The sequence below is a fragment of the Nelumbo lutea genome, chromosome 4, assembly GCF_056320005.1.
Source record: "Nelumbo lutea isolate HS-2025 chromosome 4, American lotus-T2T, whole genome shotgun sequence".
Classification (NCBI taxonomy): Eukaryota; Viridiplantae; Streptophyta; class Magnoliopsida; order Proteales; family Nelumbonaceae; genus Nelumbo; species Nelumbo lutea.
Genome location: NC_142687.1, coordinates 27,674,217 through 27,688,846, shown reverse-complemented (window position 1 = coordinate 27,688,846; position 14,630 = coordinate 27,674,217). Strand labels below are relative to the sequence as shown.

Genomic DNA, 14,630 nt, shown 5'->3' with positions numbered 1-14,630 from the left:
AACATATGCTTTTTTTTTAACCAAAAATCCACTTGAATGCAAATTTGATTCTTTTTTATTGATGTACTTTTACATCTTATTATCAATGTAAATGTGCATTGGTCAGTCATTTGCCAATGCATAAATATAATATTGCCAAACACAAACAAAAGTAAACCATAGTGCAAATTTACCCTAAACCGGGATTTATGCCCCATTTGCATTGTTTCCAATGCCTTAGGTGGCTGAATGTAGATACACATTCCCGTGGAGGCAAAAAAGAGATGGACATGTTAGGATACTTGTTATTGCCAAACACCGCTTCAGTGTTTTGATTTACAAACACAAATCTCTCTTGAGTTTAACAATAGGGGCAGAGGTAGGAAAAACAAAAAAAACAAAAAATTAAGCTTAATATATGATAATTTATACAGAAAACCCATATCTCTATTGGGTTCAACAATCAAGAGCAGAGGTGGGAAAACATAAAGTTAAGGTTATTATTAGAATTGAAAAGTTTGATTATCGACAAAATATGGGGAGCCAAACTCTCTCTTTTATTATAAGTTTTTGACACAATGCGTAAAAGTGATTCCACATAAAAAGTGCTCAAAAACAGCCTTATGTGCGCATATAGCATTCGGCTGCACAGATATCTTCGTGCATGAATATTAAATTCATGGAATCCTTCATGTTTGTAAAATTGATGCAAAGTTTTTGTTTGTAAAGAATTCCATCATGTCCAAAAAAACAGGCATCATGACGTTCACATCTTTCCCTTAACTCACTTGCCTCGTTGCTTAATAAGAAAGAATAGAGATGGCAATTTTTCTCACAAAACCAGGGTCCGTCAATGGGACAGATTTTTCCTTATCTTAAATGGGGAAGGGACAGGGATAAGGTTTTCATATAATTTCTTTAATTCGTTTTGAATCACATGATAAATTAATAAAATATTTCTAGAGTTGATATTAATTTTATAATATCTTTAAATTTTTCCTAAATTTTTAAAATCTTAGATCTTATAATTCTATTTCTAAAGTATCATCAAATTGTTATGATTCGATTTTTAAAATATTTCTAAAATTATTATAATCTTTTAAATTATTTTTAATGATTATCTAAAAAAATTTCAAAAATTCTCCATCCCTAAAAAGAATGAATGCCCAACCCCACCACTGGGGACGAAATGAAAACAGAACAAAGCATCTTGACTACTGGGCAGCCCTGTCCGTTGCCATTCCCAAGGACATATGATAGTCTATGTGCTTTGTCAATGGCCACAGCTTCTTTACCCTTAGATAGAATTTGTTGCTAGGCTCCAAAATATTGACGGAAACCATGATGAAAGCAATCATTTTTGATGAAAAAGAATTTAATTGGATTAGTGGAGGCATCCCAAATTCATGCGGTTGGAAAAAAAAGGCCAACATTTTCCACTGAATTAGACTGTGTCGCAATCTCCTTTTGCACTCTGCTACCTTTCTTGTGATTTAAAGGGCTTGGGGCCCGTGACCTTTGTGGTTCACTCTTTACCATTTCTTGCTGAAAATTGAAAATAGATTGATATAAACCATGGAGAGTGGAATTGAGCACATCTAATCTTTTTTTTTTTATGAAGGGAATACATCACTAATAAAGAAAACGAAATTATAATAGGGACGCAAATCGATCCAAATTTGGAATGAATCAAAGATGCCTAGATCCAAATTTGATTTGAATCAAATTCTCTCCATCTGGATTTGATCAAATTTGGAAGTTGAATACCATAAAGAAAATAAACTTAAAATGACAGGGATGTTACATATTATTAAATTATTTGAGACTTCGAACCCATGAGAATATGACTCCTCACTTGAATTGATGCCGAAAAATGCATGATACCTTAAAAACCTTTTAACCAATCAATCCGGAGACCAAATCTCCTCAAATAAAAAAAAAATCCTTCCAACACCTACAGGGAAATATTCCCGATGTGGGGCAGCGGCAGGATGGCATTCTTTTAAGTTATGTTTGGTTTGAAGGAAAAGGTAGGGAAAAGAAGGAAACCTTTACAAAGTTTGTAAAAGTTTATTTTCCTTTTCCTATCTTTTTCCTTCAAACCAAACATAGCCTTAAGGTGTTTGTACTTTTTTTAAAAGGAAATCGTTACATCAATCGGTAGGATAAAACTAATAACCAAATCTCCACCTCAGAATTATGAACTCACTGCAAATTTATAATAATTCAAAATTTTAAATACCTCCACCTATAATACCAACATTAATTCCAAGTTGGCACCTACCCCAACTGTATGGTGGAATTAAGATTTATTGGGGTGGACAGAACAGTAAAAATCCCTAAAATTTATGAAAAATAGTTGGCATTCATTAAAATTTAGGGAAAAGTACGAAAACATACAATGCAGAATTCTGAATTCCAGCCCCCCTACAACCAGCCCTCTCCCCCCCTATAAACAACATTCTGCCCGTGAATTTGGCATCAATTCACGGTCAGAATGCATTCCCCTGTACTTTGGGCCTAGTAAATTCTGATCTGGGCTGATTGGTACTTCTCCCTAAAATTTATGGAAGTCTTGGTTGGTCAATGTTTACATCATCATACTGAAAAGACATACCAGAAAAAACTTGTAACCAATCAACAATGCTATTTATCTAAATTCATTGGGGTTTTGATTGTTCAAAGCCCTCCCCATATCCTATATTTACGACAACATAGATTTTAGGGTAAATTACTGAAATCTCTATAAACTTTTTCTTTTGACCGTTGGTAAAACTTCTATTGAAGTTTAGTAATTGCAATCACCTCCCCTAAGCTTTTTGACTATGCCAAGTCATGGGTCAGGCTTGGGCTAGACTTTTGTCAAAATTTGAATGGGTTCAGTCTAAGCCCGAGCCCAACATAGCATAAAGTTATGACCGAAGGCTGGCCTATGAACATGTTTGTTTTTGATATAATTGCAAGTAGACCCCCTTTGTTAGAATCCTCTAAAAAGAGGTATGAAAATGTCCAAAATACTTATATTATTACCTTTGACCAAAATGTTTAATTTTTAATTATTCTCTTCATCCCTAGCCCAAATCCTTTCGATCTCTTTTTTTTTATTGATTTATTTTTAAAATTGCCCTTCATGTCAATCACTCAAAGGTAAAGCTGCAACTTAAATTCTCTTTTTTTTTTTTATTTATAAAAGTTGTAGTGTATTTTCAATAGAAACAAACCTCAATAATAACCACATGGGTGTTTTGAACATTTTTCTACCTTTTGTAAGAGGATTAAGGGAGGTTTACTTTGCAAAGTTGTAGCTTTGTTAGAAAGTTCAATAGAGGTGAATGCAATTAAGGGTGTTAATGGACCGGTTTTGGATTGGACCCCATCCAGTCCAAAAACACTTTGGACGGATTGGACAAATTGGCAAGACATATTGAATTGGACCAATCCAGTCCAAAATATTTATTAGATTGGATTGGACCTGGTCCGTTCGTAACAAATTTATATTGAATTGGGTTGGATTAAGCCAATATCTGGTCCATTGATATAAGATAAGAATATATGTGTCAATGGACTGGGTTTGGATTAAAACCAATCTAAAATCAAAATGAATTTGAACAGATTGGACGGTCTAGACATTGAATTGAATTGGTCCAAATTGATACAAAACATTCATTGGATTGGATTGGACCTGGTCCATTTATAATAGACTCACATTGGACTGGATCAGATTGGACCAAATCGAGTGCAATTAACACCCCTAATTGCAATTACCAAACTTTAATGAGATTTCAAAAATTTATCGTAGATTTTATATGAAGTGGGGTTGTCCTTTAATAATTTTAATTTTTTATGAGGTTTTATTTAAGAATATTTTTATTTTATTAAAATTTCCAAAAAAAATCTAAATTTTAGATGGATGAAGAAGAGTAGAAATAGTTTAACAAATCTCCTTTTACTTTTATTTATTTACTAGTAGGGAACCCATGCGATGCATGGGAAAACCCAATGTCTAATTTGCTAGTAAAAATGATCAAAATGATATTGATGTAACCGCTTTCGGCCACGTACCAATGTTTTGTGATGTAAAATTTTTTGGCAAAGTACCTCGTTATTCGACCCGGTGGTGGCATACCTTAGTGACGAGCTACTTGGTGGCGAACTGCCTGGTGGCGAACTCCTTGGTGGTGAACTGCTTTGGTGGCGAACTGCCTGGTGGCGAACTGCCTAGTGGCGAACTCCCTGGTGGCGAACTGCCTGGTGGCGAACTCCCTGGTGGCGAACGGCCTTGGTGGCGAACTGCCTGGGGGCGAACTGCCTTGGTGGCGAACTGCCTGGGGCGAACTGCCTTGGTGGCGAACTGCCTGGGGGCGAACTGCCTAGTGGCGAACTACCTGGGGGCGAACTGCCTGGTGGCGAACTCCCTTAGTGGCGAGCTACTTGGTGGCGAACTGCCTGGTGGCGAACTACCTTGGTGGCGAACTGCCTGGGGGCGAACTGCCTGGTGGCGAACTCCCTTAGTGGCGAGCTACTTGGTGGCGAACTGCCTGGTGGCGAACTGCCTTGGTGGCGAACTGCCTTAGAGAATGTTGGAGCTCCCTGGTGCGGCGCAATCCGACTGCCCTCAGCATGAGGCGTCCTTCTTTCCTTTGTAGGCTGTGGGAGATGAGGGACCTGCGAGAACTTCATCTTTTCCTCCTCTTTGTAGGTGGCGGGAGCTGAGAGACCTGCGAGAACTCCATCTTTTCCTCCTCTTTGTAGGTGGCGGGAGTTAAGGGACCTCCGAGATCCGTCTCTTCCTCCTTGTAGGTGGGGGAAGCTGAGGGACTTCTGAGAACTGCATCTTTTCCTCCTCTTCGTAGGCGGCGGGAGCTGAAGGACCTGCGAGAACTGAATCAGAGGTCCCGGGGGTACTTTCCCGGTGGGGGCTCTCCGATGCTTAAGTTAGCACTCTTATTGTAGAGAGCTTTGAAGATAATATGAGAGAGCTAGAGAGCAGGGTTACTTCCCTTTCTTTTCCATCCCCTTCCCCTTTGGGGGGTGAGGTCTTTATATACCGGAGTCTTCGCGGGTTAGGTGGGTGAAAAGCCTCCAAACGGTAAGACTCGTTGCATCCGGCCAGAACCGGGGTACGGTGGTGAACTCCTCAAGGTCGTCAGGCTGGCGCTTGTGTCAGGCGGCCAGGTCGGCGCCTGGGCCGGGTTGTCAGAGGGGTGCCTGCGTCAGTCGGCAGGTCAGTGTTTAGGCCAGGTCGTCAGGTCGGCGCCTGTGTCAGTCGGTGGGACAGTGCCTAGATCAGGTCGTCAAGCTGGCGCCTGTGTCAGCCGGCGGGTCAGTGTCTAGATCAGGTCGTCAAGCTTGGCGCCTTGGCCGGATCATGCGCTAGCCTGGTCCAGGTCGGCTAGGTCGCGTAGGCCGCGCGCGCACCGTGCAGTTTGTGCGCGCCGCGCGCAGGCCGCGCACTAGGCCGCGCGCAGGTCGCGCCGGCCAGGCAGGTGCCCGGGTGGGTCACCAACTTCGTAAGTTTGTTGGCTGGGTGTTTTCCTAGTTGTCACGAGGTGCCACGTGTCACAATTTTACTGGAGGGCCAAATCTGCCCTCATCAATAGCCCCCCACTCCCGAGCTGATAGTAACTTAGCGAAGGGAGTAGATTTCTTTTGGCCCGTAAGTCGATGAGCTAGTAAGTGTTGATCCAATTACTAGTATGGCCCATAGGCTTTGGGAGCGACTCGTAGTCTATTCTTTTTTTTTTTTGACTTTGCCCGTGCCGGAGAGGCGACCGGGTCTTAAGCAGTAATGTGGCCGGTAGGCTTTTGGGAGTGACTCGTAGTCTACTCTTTTTTTACTTTTGCCCGTGCCGGAGAGGTGACCGGGTCTTAAGCAGTAATGTGGCCCGTAGACTTTTGGGAGTGACTCGTAGTCTACTCTTTTTTTACTTTTGCCCGTGCCGGAGAGGCGACCGGGTCTTAAGCAGTAATGTGGCCCGTAGGCTTTTGGGAGCGACTCGTAGTCTACTCTTTTTTGACTTTTGCCCGTGCCGGAGAGGCGACCGGGTCTTAAGCAGTAATGTGGCCCGTAGGCTTTTGGGAGTGACTCATAGTCTACTCTTTTTTGACTTTTGCCCGTGCCGAAGAGGCGACCGGTTCTTAAGCAGTAATGTGGCCCGTAGGCTTGGCCTGCATCAGCTTCGTAATGCCGATCACCTACTCCTACAAGAAGCTACTAGGGGTCAACCTTCGGGGGCAACACCACTAACTTTAGGTTGCCAGCTCACACGGGAGCCTTGGAAGGCTCTACCAGTAAGGGCGCCTATGTAGTCAGTTGGCCGCCAACTCCCGCGAAAGCCACGAAGAGCTCATCTTTGTAGGGGGGACCTTGCGGAGAGGACTGATGTGGCATTATCTGAATTGAAAGTAAGGTTGGTAGAGCTACTTAGTCCGTTAGCTCCCTGCATAGTCTCTGAGTTCATAAAAAATGTAAACTATAAAGCGATAGCTTCAGTTTCTAAAAAGTGAGGACTTAGTTTTGGCAAGATGAGAACTTAGCTTTGGTAGGATGAGAACTTAGCTTTTTGTAGCGGGTTCCCACAGACGGCGCCAATTGATGTAACCGTTTTCGGCCACGTACCAATGTTTTGTGATGTAAAATTTTTTGGCAAAGTACCTCGTTATTCGACCCGGTGGTGGCGTACCTTAATGACGAGCTACTTGGTGGCGAACTGCCTGGTGGCGAACTCCCTGGTGGCGAACTGCTTTGGTGGCGAACTGCCTGGTGGCGAATTGCCTTAGAGAATGTTGGAGCTCCCTGGCGCGACGCAATCTGACTGCCCTCAGCATGAGGCGTCCTTCTTTCCTTTGTAGGCTGTGGGAGATGAGGGACCTGCAAGAACTTCATCTTTTCCTCCTCTTTGTAGGTGGCGGGAGCTGAGAGACCTGCGAGAACTCCATCTTTTCCTCCTCTTTGTAGGTGGCGGGAGCTGAGGGACCTCCGAGATCCGTCTCTTCCTCCTTGTAGGTGGGGGAAGCTGAGGGACTTCCGAGAACTGCATCTTTTCCTCCTCTTCGTAGGCGGTGGGAGCTGAAGGACCTACGAGAACTGAATCAGAGGTCCCGGGGGTACTTTCTCGGTGGGGGCTCTCCGATGCTTAAGTTAGCACTCTTATTGTAGAGAGCTTTGAAGATAATATGAGAGAGCTAGAGAGCAGGGTTACTTCCCTTTCTTTTTCATCCCCTTCCCCTTTGGGGGGTGAGGTCTTTATATACCGGAGTCTTCGCGGGTTAGGTGGGTGAAAAGCCTCCAAACGGTAAGACTCGTCGCATCCGGCCAGAACCGGGGTACGGTGGTGAACTCCTCAAGGTCGTCAGGCTGGCGCTTGTGTCAGGCGGCCAGGTCGGCACCTGGGCCGGGTTGTCAGAGGGGTGCATGCGTCAGTCGGCGGGTTAGTGTTTAGGCCATGTCGTCAGGTCGGCGCCTGTGTCAGTCGGCGGGACAGTGCCTAGATCAGGTCGTCAAGCTGGCGCCTGTGTCAGTCGGCGGGTCAGTGTTTAGGCCAGGTCGTCAGGTCGGCGCCTGTGTCATTCGGCGGGACAGTGCCTAGATCAGGTCGTCAAGCTGGCGCTTGTGTCAGTCGGCGGGTCAGTGTCTAGATCAGGTCGTCAAGCTTTACAAAATTACCCTAATTTATTTTGTACTTTTCAATATAAGTTAATTAATAGTTTCCTTTTCTAAAAATTTCCAATATTATACTAATTTATATTAATAACAGAAATAATTTGTGTAATTACTGGTTCAAATTAACGTTTCCTTTACCAAAACTAATTTATCTTTATTAATTTAAAATGAAAATCACACAATTTTTTAATAATTTCCCAAAATCTATCGAATGTAATAAAAGTTCCCGAACTTTCAAAATATTCCAATAATTTTCAATAATTATTTACTACATTTTAAAGAAATTTTCCAAAATTACATTAATATATATTTTTATCTTCTTCTCCATAATTATGATATTTTGTTTGCCAATTTGCAAACTCCACCAACTCTTTCCTGGAGCTATAATTGTTGAATTTATTTTTCAATTTTATAAATTTTAATTAATTTTAAATGACATTTATAAATAAATTATTGGTTGAAAATTTTGTATATTCATTTTCTAGTAATTCTTTTGGAAAATAACACAATTTAATTTTTAGTGTAATAAAATTAATTTTAAGAAATTGTAACTATAGTAAAACATTTATTATAATGATTACTCTATTTAATTACTACAAAAATCCAATAATAATTATTAGTGTAATAATTATTTTTTAAAAATAATTAATTTAACTACACTAATAATTATTATTGGAGTTACAGTTATTTCAAAATTACTGTAATTATAGTATTTTGAAAATAACAAATTTTACTATAACAATTAATGTAACTTAATAATTATTATTACACTAATAATAAAATTACACTAATAAAATTATACTAATAAATTTCTGAAAATGTAATAAGATGGAAATATATTTTAATGACAGGGGTATAAATGGAAGAATGAAATCACGGTCCTTTGACAATAACATCATCGAGCCATTCTTATTTTTATTAATGGGTAAGATTTTTTTGCTACAGCAATCTCTTTTTAATTGGCTCGCCTGATAAAAAGCCAGAAAAGGAGGGAAACTCGCTAACTAGTCTGGATTTTTCACGTGGAGACCAACGCTATTGGGCAACGTGGCTGGCAAAGAGAAGATTCCAGATGGCTCGCCGGTAATGTCTCGTAGTGGACCGGAGACCTGCTGGTTGGTTGGCTCCAGTCCGCTTTCGTCAGCCTGAGGTTGTGCGGTTCAAGACTTTCGAGGGAAGGGGGACGGCCTTTCCTCGTTATAGAAAACACATGTTCTTCACGCCTTTATTATTGGAGTTCTTATGGGTTTTTCATACAGAGGAAAAATCCGCTACGCCTGGGGGAGTAGCCCTGGGATAATGCAATGAAATCACAGCCTTCGATGTATTGCTATAGCCCCACCTCAACGTCGCTTCATCCAATTCAAGCGCAGCTGATTTTTCTTGTTTCAGATATAGCCACGTTACACTTTATTATTAACCGTTAGATTAAATTTTGTTTAACATCATGTCCTGTCCAACCTATTGTCGTGAAAGTTGAAATGCAACTCCTTCCTCTTATCATCTACCAGTGGCATACGGGCAAACTCCTAACAGGTCTTCCATTCTGCAATTCAACTACCTTTCAACAAAGACGACTCCCGCATTCAATCTTCTCCTCTCCGTTTGATGTTAACGATTCGACCATGAACAGCCTGGAATTAATCCTCTCTTGAGCAGAAACCATATCCTTCTGAGAAAACAAATAGACCGGAAACAATGTCATGAACGAAATTGTCTCTCTCTTGGCTTCGGAAAAAAAAATGTCTCCCTCTCACTCTCTAAATCTCCCTCTTATCGTTACGTGACGCTGATATTGACATGTGGATCCGATCCTGCTGTTTTTTGTTCATAATTGCATTTCGCAGATCAGCGCATAGGCTCACTGGCGATTTCGACGTTTGAAGCTTGGGTTTTTTGGTTAAATGCTTAAAAGGAAAAAGAAATTTGATTTGAATGTAAGAATTTGGTTATCTGTTTTGAATTCTATTGCTTCTCAGTCGATTTTGTTGATTGCTTTCTGGGTTTTCTTAGCTTAGATCAAGACGTTGGTAGTTATTGATTTTAATGTATAAAGCTGTGCTTTTTTTCCCCTTAACGCACTGGCTCTGTCTTGATATAGTGTCTTGATTGTTTTTTATACTTTTTTAGTGAAAAAAAATATATAGGAGGAAGAGATGGCGGTGAAAATGGGATCATTCAAGAGTGTTTTTGCAGAAAAAAGCAGGGAGAGGCTACTTTCCAATAAAGGGGGATATTCAGAACTTGGGTTCTGCATCAATGATGGAGTTGATGAAACAAAGGGATGGCGGTGGTGTTGTTCTCCGATAGAAGTAATCGTTAACTCATGGACAACATTGTCACAGTCTGCTATTAAGTTATGGGAGTTTGGTCGTTCCGACCCGAGGAAAGCTATATTCGCGGCCAAAGGGGGATTGGCACTGGTACTTATTACACTGCTTATATTCTACAGAGAACCATTCAAGGATCTCGGTACTTACTCTGTTTGGGCCATTATGACTGTGGTTGTCGTCTTCGAGTTCAGCGTAGGTAGTATACTTGTATTTATACAGAATTTTATTTTGTTCTGTTTTCAAAGAGGAAGGTCGTTTCTCTGTAACTTGAATTAGACTGCTTCATCTATCATCATTCAGTCTTGGTGCTGCAATTTAATTCATTCTCATGTTGGTGGTGGTTTGTTTGACAGGATCGACCCTTAGCAAAGGGTTTAATCGTGGTTTGGGGACATTATCTGCTGGAGGTCTTGCTATAGGAATGGCAGAGCTATCTATTTTATTTGGGAAGGGGGAAGCATCCTTCATTGTTTTCAGCATCTTCATTATAGGTCTGAGCTTCGATTTGTTTAGTCACGCATTAACACTCTTCTCGTTATTTGTTTAGTCACGCATTAACACTCTTCTCGTTTTCCCCTCTGTTCCTTGTGTCTTCTTTTTCTGGTGTTCAGGATTTTGTGCCAACTTCATCAAAATGCACCCAACGATGAAACCATATGAATACGGGTTTCGTGTGTTTCTCTTGACTTACTGTTTTATAATGGTATCTGGGTATAAAACAAGGGAGTTTGTCACCACAGTAGTGAATCGCTTCATGCTCATTGTCCTTGGTGCCGGTATTTGTTTGGTTGTTACTATATTCATTTACCCTCTTTGGGCGGGTGAGGACTTGCACAACTTGGTTGTCAAAAACTTCATGAATGTTGCTGCTTCTTTGGAAGGTTAGATGTTGTTTCATATGAATTATCTCATTTCCTGAGAGGGATTGCTCAGGTTATCAATCTGTTTCTTGACTTGCTTGACCTATTCCCTCTTTTTTTTTTTTTGGGTAATTTACAGGATGTGTTAATGGATACTTGCAGTGTATTGAATATGAGAGGATCCCTTCAAAAATTCTTACTTTCCAAGCTTTTGATGACGAAGTATACAAGGGCTACAGATCAGCTCTAGGATCTACTTTCCAAGAAGAGACCCTGGTATGAGTTTAACAATGGAAGTTAAGCAGTTCATTTAGACAAATGGAAGTAACCATAGATTTTAAATAACTAAACTATACCCATTTCTCCAGCTAGGTTTTGCTGTCTGGGAACCCCCTCATGGACCTTATAAAATGTTCAATTATCCTTGGAAGAACTATGTCAAAGTAAGCGGCGCACTGAGGCATTGTGCATTCATGGTCATGGCTTTGCATGGATGTATACTTTCTGAAATACAGGTGATTGTGCTTTCTGTTTTAGAATTTTTCTTTTTGAAGCTATTTCTAGTACATCAATCTCTCTGTTTTTTTTTTTTTATTGCCTTTGGGGCTAGGGATTCTTTTCTTTGTGGCACCATGACAAAGTGACATTTTATCATAAACATATGTTGGAAAAAGAAAATGTGTAGTAGATATTTCTTCCCATGAACTATTTCTACTGCTGCATCATATTTAATTAAGTTGTTTATTTGTATACTTAGACATCAACCTATGTGTTTGCTTGCATTTTTACAATGATAACCAGAGCACACTCATCAGCAATGTTTGCATTTGATAACTCATTTTTCCTTTCACCATCAGTTTCAACAGTGTTCAGTTACTGTCTACTTTGATGGTGCTTTTCGGCCACTTAGTTTTCAGGAGTGGCAAGTTATTGAATTAGAAAGAGTAGGGTATACTGTTATGATTCAAGAAGTTTAGGAATTACAAGATTCCCAAGCCAGATGTGCATTAGTAGAATTAGTCCAGATGTGCATTATTGAATTAGAAAGAGTAGGGTATACTGTTATGATTCAAGAAGTTTAGGAATTACAAGACTCCCAAGCCAGATGTGCATTAGTAGAATTAGTCCAGCCTTTTCATTAACAAATAAAAATTTAAAACTCTTGCATTAGTAGAATTGCAAGATTCCCAAGCCAGATGTGCATTAGTAGAATTAGTCCAGTCTTTTCATTAACAAATAAAAATTTAAAACTCTTGCAAAATTCTCGTTTGTAATTCCTTTATTTTTCTTTCATCTAGCCTAACTTTTGAATCTTCACCATCTCCTTTTATTCTTCATAAGGGAATAATACCTTCCTCTCAGTCCCTTGCTTCACGGTCTCACAACTTTATCATTTTCTATATCCTGCTCTTGTTGCAATAAATAGTATATGTGAACTTCTAACATCTTTCTCTTTAAAATTAGTATAGTAAGGCACTAAGGCTGCATTTGGCATTCCTTATTTTAAGGACTTATCTCCTTTTTGCAGTCAAGATGCTCCTATGAACACTCAGTTTTTAACTGCAAAAAGGAGATGAGTCCTTAAAACAAGGAATGCCAAATGCAGCCTAAGTTGTCTTACATGATTCGCCTAATACCTTTGTCCCATAAAACAAGGGAATATTAACTAAATGACTTCAAGTGGAATCTGTAAAAGAGAAAATATAAGTAGGTCTGTCTCTTTACACATAACAGAATAAATGTGTATCTGAATGATTTGAAAGAGTATATCCCCAACTTCTCATTTGTATTTTTTACATTTAACATTTACAGGCACCTGCAGAAAGAAGGCAGGTCTTCAGCGGTGAGTTGCAGAGGGTAGGTACTGAAGGTGCTAAAGTGTTGCGTGAGCTTGGAAATAAAGTCAAGAAGATGGAGAGGTTGAATCCTGGTGACATTCTTTCTGAAGTGCATGACGCAGCTGAAGAGCTGCAGAACAAGATAGATCGAAAATCATACCTTCTTGTCAACTCTGAGAGCTGGGAGATTGGAAGACGGCATAAAGTCCCAGAAGATTCTGAGGAAATTGTTGGTAGTCTAGATGATGAAAGTAAATTCTTGTCAACAAAGTCACTAAGTGAAGCAGTTCTCGACCTTAGATCAGTGGAAGTGCCGAAAGGCTGGGATGTTCACAATACTAACATGGGTATCAACACCCCTCTGCTAGAAGATGATACATCTGAAAATACCAAGATACAGTTATCATGGCCGTCGCGCTACTCACTCATTGGTGATGGGATGCTTAACAACGAAGAATCAAGAACATATGAAAGTGCAAGTGCCTTGTCTTTGGCTACATTTGCTTCTCTTCTAATAGAGTTTGTTGCAAGGCTTCAAAATCTTGTTGATTCATTCCAAGAGCTTAGTGAGAAGGCCAAATTTAAGGTACCTGTTGACCCACCACCAAATGAGGTTATTGGATTTTGGACCAGATTTTCTAAATGCTTCCTGTTCAAGAATTAAGATCTAATTATCTCTGTAATCACTATTGTAGATTTTCATAATGAATTGTTTACTGATTATGACTGATCCAGCCTGTTCAACTATCAACTGCAAAACTAACTCTAACTAATGAAAATGAAGTTACATTGGGTTGGATTCAATATTTTTCGCTTCAAGGGGATATGACTATGCCCAATTGCCCATTCTGATGTTAGGACAGAGGATTACATTCCTAATTTTTACCCAGGTTGTTGCTTGTAGGGAATTCTTGGCCTCGACCTTCTGTTGGGTACACAGGGGAAGTGCTATCCATGTTCTTTTGTCAAAAAGTATTTTTTCTTAAGGCTGTGTTTGGTTGCAGTGCAATTTTATTTGCACTAGTACAAAAGCATGGGAGTGCAAATGAAAAAAAAAAATGCAAATTTTCATTTAAGTTTTACTTTATTCTCCTTCATGTCTTAATTTACTTCATTTGTATTGCACTACTATAATTTTGCATTAGTGCAAATTTAGCATTGCAATCAAACAGAGTGTAAGGCTCCATTTGAAAGGAGTACAAATACATATATGTAGAGTGTAAAACCTTGTAATTTGTATTATTTTGTATGTATTTGTACCATACATATTTGTGTTTGTATTCCTTCCAAACTGAGCCTATTTTGCTATGTATACATATTTGCATTTTGTACACTTTCCAAACTAAGCCTGACTGCCACTTTTAGCCTTGGGTTTTGTATGATGGTAGGGGCATTTTAATCTCACAACACTTTGGTTACCTCCCCCCATGAGAAAGTGGAGATGGGAAGGGCTTCCCACAGCCCAATCCCTTTGTGAATTAGGAGCATCTCCCCATGACAGGAATGGGAGAGTTCCCAATGCATGGGGAGATGGATGTGGGGTGCGCTCTGTGGGGGACCCATCTTTCCCTTATGAGAAGGATAACACTTGGGCGGTGTTTGGAACCATTGTCATCTCGTGGATGGCTATTTCGATCCACGCCATGGGATGCTTATGGCATTCAGTTGCTTGTCCACAACATTTTCACACTTTATTTTGATACAATACATCTCTTCTACATATTTTTCTTTCTTTTAAAATTTTAAGTTTTAAAATAATAAAATTTTAATTCTAAGTTTTTAATATTTTATTAACAAAATAATACTTTTTAGTGTTAATTCTAACACAGGCCTAGTGGTGCTCATTCTCCACTCTTTTTTCATTTATTTAAATATTAATTATTTTACTATCTTTTTTATTAAAATTAATATTTACTAGTTAATATTGATTTATCGATGTTTTTTTTTTCAATTTATA

At 39.8% G+C, this 14,630-nt stretch overlaps 1 protein-coding gene across 2 annotated transcripts; it reads left to right on the top strand.

Annotated features, from left to right (window-relative positions):
• Positions 1–8,527: 8,527 nt before the first annotated feature.
• On the top strand, positions 8,528–13,403 carry LOC148854792 (aluminum-activated malate transporter 9-like). Of its 2 annotated transcripts, none has more exons than XM_088985723.1 (7): positions 8,528–9,579; positions 9,773–10,171; positions 10,329–10,466; positions 10,587–10,856; positions 10,975–11,111; positions 11,204–11,350; positions 12,648–13,403. In XM_088985723.1, exons 2-7 carry the CDS (start codon positions 9,799–9,801, stop codon positions 13,335–13,337), a joined length of 1,755 nt encoding a protein of 584 aa, XP_088841849.1. In that variant the 5' UTR covers positions 8,528–9,579; positions 9,773–9,798; the 3' UTR covers positions 13,338–13,403. The 2 variants fall into 2 exon arrangements, with proteins under 2 accessions (XP_088841849.1, XP_088841850.1); XM_088985724.1 differs by having other exon boundaries at positions 8,900–9,579; positions 9,839–10,171.
• The last annotated feature ends 1,227 nt before the right edge of the window (positions 13,404–14,630 follow it).

What these genes read in the sequence shown, in the direction of transcription:
- LOC148854792 (XM_088985723.1), top strand. Translation starts at nt 9,799, where the DNA reads ATGGCGGTGAAAATGGGATCATTCAAGAGTGTTTTTGCAGAAAAAAGC. An exon ending in CGTCTTCGAGTTCAGCGTAG is followed by an intron (nt 10,172 to 10,328) that starts GTAGTATACTTG and finishes TTTGTTTGACAG; the next exon opens with GATCGACCCTTAGCAAAGGG. An exon ending in TTTCAGCATCTTCATTATAG is followed by an intron (nt 10,467 to 10,586) that starts GTCTGAGCTTCG and finishes TCTGGTGTTCAG; the next exon opens with GATTTTGTGCCAACTTCATC.